We start from the raw sequence: 6,870 nt of genomic DNA on the forward strand, positions 1-6,870 counted from the left end.
AACCGGGTGACAGCTGAGAGGAACCTGTTTGACCGCGTGGTCACCCTGCGGCTGCCTGGTGAGGACCTAGAAGCCCTGTACCCAACACACCACAGGCCTTGGTTCCTCTGCCAGGAGCAGTGCTGCCTGATTCTATATTCTGCACCGGGACAGCCTGGCTTGGCACCCCCAGCCTAGCTCAGCCTTCTGTGGGGAGGAGGGTGGGAAGTGTGAATGACGATGATGTCAGCTGGGCAGGGATGGAGCCCCTGCAGTGGGACCACTTGGGTAGCTCATCCCCTTCCTTCCCTTTCCCTTAGGCCTGGAGAGTGTGGATCACTACCCTATTCTGGTGGCAGTGACAGGCATCCTGGTACGACTCCTGGTGCACGGCCCAGCCTCAGGGTGAGTGTTAGGGGCTGGGCTTGTCTGATGGGGAGGGGGCTGGGCAGGGCCTTCCAAAGCTCATCTCTCACATGGACTTCAGCGTCAGGTCTGGAGCTGGAAGGAAGGTAGTGAGGTATGAACTGAGTAGGTGGCGGCATCAGCAGCAGCAGCAGCAGCAGCCTAAAGTAGGAGAATCCAGGAGCTCAGCAGAGCAGGGTGCCCTGGCCCACGGGCAGAGCCGCCGGCTGTGGCTGTGCCTCAGGCAGGGGCAGGAGAACTAAGAGTGTGCTAAGGGCGGTGTGCCATCCTGACATATCCAGGGACACACTGCTGGGGTTAAGAGCTGAGCACACATACTGCCACCTGTGTCTGTGAAGGCTCAAATGACGAGCATGTACTACCTTTATTAAGAAATTCCATCATAGCTGGATCCAGGACACTTGTGGGCCCCCCAGCTCAGCCCTCACTCAGGAGGGGTTCCCAGTCCCCGCTTCCCTGCCTCCCTGCTGTGGGAGTGGTGAGATGCATATGAAGCCAGGGCACTGCTTCAGCCATTAGGCTGATACCAGTGCCAGCCCTTAAGAGGATTCTACCCTTGGGAGACAGCAAGTTCCGGCTCAGCCCTCCCATCTTAGCCATGCTCAGCAGGCTTTTTACTGCTGAAAAGCTGGGGGAACAGGCCATTGGTGCCCCTTACCATTGTCTTGCGAGCCCATGGGAGAGGTTCTGCCCTCAGAGTGACCTGCAATGCCCCTGGAGGTCTCTTGAGGAGCCTTGCCTGCTGGTTGCCTTCTCACCAGACTGCATGGACTCGTGAAGCTTCAAGTAGCTTGGATGTTGGTGCGTGGGGAGTCGCATTTCACCAGAGGGCGGGCTTTTAATTCCTCTTTCCACCCTCGGGGTGGGGACTCAGTCTTCCTTTGAAGTCTTCCTCCTTTCCCGCTGTGGGCCACTCCCGTCCCCTTGGGAAGCAGAAGGTGGTCATGCTTCAATTCTTCACCACCACTCTCCTTGATGGCTGCCTTAGCCCCTGCGGGTGAACCTGGGGCTCTAATGCAAGGGCTCTTCCAGATGGCCCTCGGTTCCAATCCTCATGTGGACACAGGTAGGCCCTGCTAGGTCCTGGGATGTTTTGGTCCTGTGTTGCTGGGGAGAAGCAGGAGAGAGTTGGGGACTTCAGCCCCTCTACCAGTGAGTGGTGTTGCTGTGGTTTATGTCGAGGCCCACACAGGAGGCTGGAGGACCAAGCCCAGTGCTTCCCACCAGCATCTGGCAGTTCTCTGGGCAGCAGCAGGGAGCAGGGCAAGCAGCGGGCAGGCAGTGGCCTAGGCCCCTGGGCAGCCTAGGTCATCACCAGACCCTCAGAGCCTGTGGAGCTAGTGGACTCAGAGCCAGCCTTGAGCCGCAGGCCCATGGGATTGTGGAGGTCGAAGTCTTCAGCTACCGCTAGCTGCACACGACCATTGAGGCTTCTCCTGCCAGGTTCCAGAAAGACCACGTGCTTGTGGACACTGGCCTTGCGTCTCGGTGCATCGGGCGGCGTGGTGCTGAGCACTGAGGACTGTGCGCTCAGCTCCTGGAGTGGGCTGGGTGTTCGGGGCCAGCGGCGGCAGCGGCAGGTGCGATAGTAGCAGCTGCGGCAGCCGGGGCAGGGTGGCGCGAACAGGTAGAGCAGCACGAGCACCAGGCCCACGGCACAGCCCAGCAGCGTGGTGAAGCCCGTGTTGAAAGTGTCAGGCTCAGGGTGTGGAAAGTGCACACTTATGTTGTACTCGTGTGTCTGGTTGTGATGCAGGTGGGGTCCAGTAGCCAGGCACACAAAGACACCCTCGTGCCATGGCTGCACGTTGCTGATGGCCAGGCTGCCATCAGCCCCCACTGCAATGCTGCCGTTGCGAGACCCTGGTGCCACAAGCAGCTCGTGCTGCGGCGAGACCCAGGCAATGTGCACGGCTGGGGCGCTGGTGTTGCAGTGTAGCCTCAGGGACTGCCCCACCTGCACATGCAGCTGCTCTTCAGGCTGCTCTAGGCCCCGAGCCAGGGCAGCTGAGCAGTTCTCAAAGACACGGCTGTGCTCAAAGAAGCGCACGCGGGAGGTGGGTACCTTGAAGGCCAGGCATGTGTACTCGCCCGCGAAGTCGCTCACAGCGCTGAGCCCCCGCTGGTGCCAGCGTTGCAGCAGATGGTAGAGACGGCAGTCACAGGGTAATGGGTTGTTGTGCAAGTAAAGGCCGTTCTTGAGAAAGGCTGGCAGTGAAGCCAGGTCAGGTACAGGGATGCGTTGTCCTAGGTGGTTGGAGGAGAGATCCAGAGTACGTAGGTGGGTCGTGCCCAGGCCGTGCAGGTGATTGAAAGAGAAGGACGCAAGTTCATTGCAGCCCAGGTAGAGACGACTGAGCGTGCCCAGGCCGTGGAAGGCCTGCTCGTCTAAGTGCGCCAGGCGGTTATTGAACAGAAGCAGCATCTTGAGCTCCCCCAGGCCGTCGAGGTCGTGGCGGCCGAGGGCCCGCAGGGCGTTAGATGATAAATCGAGCAGCCGCAGGCCGCTGGCATTGGTGAAAACTCCCGGACCTAGCGCATCCAGCTCGTTGTGATTTAAACGCAGGACGCGGAGCCGGGAGAGGGGCGCCAACCAGCCGGGGCGCAGGCGCTGCAGCGCATTGTGGCTCAGGTCGAGGTCTGCAGCTGTAGCTGGTAACGCGCCCGGCACATCCTGCAGCCCCAGGCCGGCGCAGCTCAGGAGGTCGGCAGCGCAGACACATTTGTAGGGACAGTTATGAGGCGCAGGGGACAGGAAGCCCTCGGAGTCCAGGGTGCTCATTAATCCGACACGCAGCATGCATAGCAGTGTGCCCTGCAGCACCAGCCGGGCCATGGCGGCGGCTGCCAGGGGTGGGACAGGGCAGCTTGGTGCGGGTCGCAGCTCAGAGACTCACCCACTTCACATCCGGCTAGAAGTGCGGGGCGCTAAATGGCCAGTGGCCAGCGAGACAGTATGCGGGCTCCGTCCCGCAAGGCCGACCGCTCCAGCTGCCCGGCCCCAGATTTTGGGTTGAGTTGGGGCCACGCTCCGCACAGCACTCCCTTCTCAGGCTTCCCCAACTCTCTCCTGAGTGCCTTTCTGAGCACTCAGCTTCTAAATACTCTCCGGGAGGCGATTTCTCGGGGGCGGGGCCTCAGGCTCCCATTGGCTCACGTTGGAGGGGCGGGGTAGCCGCGTCCCCCGGCGTTCATAGGCCCCCGCGTGGCCGTCAGAGGGTGAGCGAGTCGGGCCACAATGCCCCAGCCTGAGCTTGGCTGCGGCTTTCCAGAGGGCCCGTCTCCCAGAACCCTGGGAAGCATGCCTTTAAGCTTCTTGTGTTTTGTGTTTTCTTTGAAGGGTTAACGTTTATGAGGGGGCAGGTGTTCTCTTTGAAGGGTTAACATATATGATTGGGCAGCTGTTTCCTTTTAAGGGTTAACGTAAATGAAGGGGCAGGTGGACTTCCATTATCTTCTGGTGGTGCCCCCTTAAACTGGTACCCGGCAATGTGGGTCCTTACTGGGATCTAAGACTTTACTGGGAGGACTGGAGAGAAGCAGGGAGATTGGGTGGAATGAACCAGGCAATAATGCAAGTAGGCTGGACTTTCCACCCCCACCCCTCTGAATAGATACTGATTTCAGACAGGTCCAGCCTTCTGACTACCCTTGTGCCCTCTCCCACCTAGGACAGAGAGAGCCACATCAGTGCTCCTGGCTGATCCCTGCTTCCAGCTCCGCTCCATATGCTATCTCTTGGGGCAGCCAGAGCCCCCTACCCTTGGCACTGCCCTGCCTGCCCCTGACCAGAAGCGCTTCTCCCTACAGAGCTGTGAGTAGGCCAGGGGTGGGTCAGGGAAGAGAGGGATTTGGGGCTGGGCCAGGTCAGTAGTCTTAAGAGGAGCAAATTCCCAGGCAGCGAGTACTCAAGAGGCACTGGGTTCTAGGGCCACATTTGGCCTGACACCTCCTACCACCCGCCAGACACAGATTACATCAGTGTTGAGGAACTGGCCCAGGTGGAACAGATGTTGGCACACCTGACCTCTGCATCTGCCCAGGCAGCAGCTGCCTCCCTGGTGAGTGGGGCCACAGCATACGGGTCCACACAACTCCAGTACACATCACCACAGCTGTGTGCGTAGTGTACACCCAAACTGGGCACCCAACCCCAGCCCACCCTGCACTCTGCTCCCTGCAGCCCACCAGTGAGGAAGACCTCTGCCCCATCTGCTATGCTCACCCCATTTCTGCTGTATTCCAGCCCTGTGGCCACAAGTCCTGCAAGTAAGTGGGCTGCACGGGCACAAGGGGCTGGGTGGGGAACAGCAGGGATACACAGGCCATCTTTATGCCCTCCCCTGTTGTAGAGCCTGCATCAACCAGCACCTGATGAACAACAAGGATTGCTTCTTCTGCAAAGCCACCATCATGTCTGTAGAGGACTGGGACAAGGCAGCCAGTGCAAGTGCCACTTCCTCGGCTGCCTAGGCCTACCTGGCCCACACAACAGGAACCTCTACCCTTAAACTCAAACCCAGGCTGGGCCCTATTTATGAGCCCCTTGCCCTGTCCCCCACGGCCCCCCACCATGCCCTATTTGTGCCTGAGCTTGACTTTCAGTCAGGGCCACAGTGAGCATTAAATTATTATTCCATACAGTCCTGGCCCAGCCCATCTTGAGGGAGTGGGCTTTGTGGGGTATGCCCAGCAAGGGTCTTGCCGGATTATGTCCACAGGAGAAGGCGGGTGTCCGACGGCTTCAGCCTTGTCCAATCCTCTCCAGTCAAATGGCAATGAGCCCAGGGCCTCCTGATGTGTCGAGCCAGTGATCCCCTTGCCAGTGGGGAAATGGGGGCTCAACTCAGCCAGCCCCACAGCATCCTCACATGATGATGCGGGGCTCCAGCACCGACTCACCAATAGACTTGTGGGGCAGCACACTAGCCCCGTTGAGGTAGAGCTCGTCGTTAACTATGACGTCCTCACCCAGCACTGTCACGTTCTCCATGCGCACCTTGGGGGGAGGGGCAGGCCTGTCAGCGAGGCAGAGGCGTTCCCCCACCCTCCCCATCTGGCCCAGCCCGGAGGCTTACCCACTGGCCCACGCGGCAGCGCCAGCCTACAATGCAGGACTCAAGCCAGGAGTGGGAGCGAATGTGGGCATCTCGCAGCACCGTGCACCGCCGAATGCACACACCATCCTCCACCACCACACCAGGACCCAAACTCACGTTGGGGCCAATGCTGCAGTTCTCGCCAATACGGGCACTTGGGTCCTGAGGACAGCGGGGAAAACACAAGTGGGCCATCTGTCCCCCAAGGTTGAGGGGGTTGACAATGCTCTGGGCAAGGGCCTCACCACCAGCACGTTGCCCACAATGCCAGGGCCTGAGCACAGTTGCTCAGGCTGCTTCTGTCGTAGCGACTGCAGGAAGAGGCACATGCCGGTGAGGAAATCCTTGGGCTGCCCAATGTCCATCCAGAAGCCTGTAGGGAGAGAATGCATCAGGGGGCTCAGCCCAGCCACAGACCACCCCCACCCTGTGGCCTCCCTGCCTCACCCTGCAACTCCATGGCATAGAGCTGCCCCTCCTTGGCCATGACAGGGAAGATCTCCTTCTCAATGGATGTGGGCTGCAGCTGTGGGAGTGGGCAGCTCATGAGCAGGGTCATGGCAGTGGTGACCTGCCCCACCCCAGCCCACCCAGCAGCTGGCTTCTACACACCTGGATGCGCCGTAGCACTGCAGGGCTCAGGATGTACATGCCTGCGTTGATCTTGTTGGACACAAACACCTGCGGCTTCTCCACGAACCGGTGAATGCGGCCTGTGTCCGCCTCACACACCACCACACCGTACTTAGAGGGTTCCTCCACTTTGGTCACCTGAGTGCAGGGGGACTTCAGGCCTAGTCCAGTGCTCCTGAGCCTTGATATACATGCTGTCCTAAATTTCAGGGGCACAAACTGCACAGCTCTGCACCCGCAACACCAAGGGGCAGTTCAAGGCTGGAGAATGGGAGAGGCCAGGGACGCTGCGCATGGGGACAGGAATATTAGAGCAGAAAGACGTGCTCTCTTACCAGAATTGAGCCCTCCTGGCCATGGTGCCGGTGGAACTGCACCATGGCTTGAAAGGGGAAATCACAGATCACGTCACTGTTGAGGACGAAAAAAGGGTCTGCAGTCTCAGAGAGCAAGTCACGGGCCAGTGCCAGGGGCCCAGCTGGGGGAGAGGAACAGGTCACCATCATCTTGGGGGTCTGAGCCCCTGGATCCAGGCTCAGCAGTCCCCATCCAGGCTGAGTCTTGCTCCTTCCCTGGCCCTAAACCCTCTCCAAGGGACCTTCCTGTCTCTACTGACCTGTTCCTAAAGGCTCCTCTTCATGGGACATAGAGATTCGGATTCCTAGCTGGAAGGAAGAAGCCCCCCGTCAGGTTCCTCTCACCAGGGTGAAAAGTTGAGCGGGTACCAAGGGAA

The 6,870-nt window shown here is 59.6% G+C and overlaps 3 protein-coding genes across 4 annotated transcripts in view; 1 reads left to right on the forward strand and 2 right to left on the reverse strand.

Moving 5' to 3' along the window:
- The window catches only part of RNF123 (ring finger protein 123), a 30,106-nt gene extending 25,228 nt beyond the window's left edge, over positions 1–4,878 (forward strand). The window contains exons 33-38 of the mRNA XM_007446213.1: positions 1–58; positions 300–384; positions 4,077–4,219; positions 4,372–4,466; positions 4,589–4,674; positions 4,758–4,878. The exon at positions 1–58 is cut by the window's left edge and continues 16 nt beyond it. Of these exons, the coding sequence (XP_007446275.1) occupies positions 1–58; positions 300–384; positions 4,077–4,219; positions 4,372–4,466; positions 4,589–4,674; positions 4,758–4,878 (588 nt within the window). The remainder of the gene's footprint in view (positions 59–299; positions 385–4,076; positions 4,220–4,371; positions 4,467–4,588; positions 4,675–4,757) is intronic.
- Positions 1,709–3,286, reverse strand: AMIGO3 (adhesion molecule with Ig like domain 3). Its single transcript, XM_007446217.1, has one exon. It carries the CDS (start codon positions 3,239–3,241, stop codon positions 1,709–1,711), a length of 1,533 nt encoding a protein of 510 aa, XP_007446279.1. The 5' UTR covers positions 3,242–3,286.
- A 139-nt stretch (positions 4,879–5,017) lies between the features above and the next one.
- The window catches only part of GMPPB (GDP-mannose pyrophosphorylase B), a 19,472-nt gene continuing 17,619 nt past the window's right edge, over positions 5,018–6,870 (reverse strand). For both annotated transcript variants that reach the window (XM_007446216.1, XM_007446215.1), the window contains 7 exons: positions 6,754–6,802; positions 6,473–6,615; positions 6,117–6,275; positions 5,952–6,030; positions 5,750–5,877; positions 5,484–5,666; positions 5,018–5,404 (listed from right to left, as the gene is read on the reverse strand). In XM_007446216.1, the coding sequence (XP_007446278.1) occupies positions 5,273–5,404; positions 5,484–5,666; positions 5,750–5,877; positions 5,952–6,030; positions 6,117–6,275; positions 6,473–6,615; positions 6,754–6,802 (873 nt within the window). In that variant the 3' untranslated portion in view covers positions 5,018–5,272. The remainder of the gene's footprint in view (positions 5,405–5,483; positions 5,667–5,749; positions 5,878–5,951; positions 6,031–6,116; positions 6,276–6,472; positions 6,616–6,753; positions 6,803–6,870) is intronic.

This window comes from Lipotes vexillifer, unplaced genomic scaffold, assembly GCF_000442215.2.
Source record: "Lipotes vexillifer unplaced genomic scaffold, Lipotes_vexillifer_v1.1 scaffold491, whole genome shotgun sequence".
NCBI classification, from domain to species: Eukaryota; Metazoa; Chordata; class Mammalia; order Artiodactyla; family Lipotidae; genus Lipotes; species Lipotes vexillifer.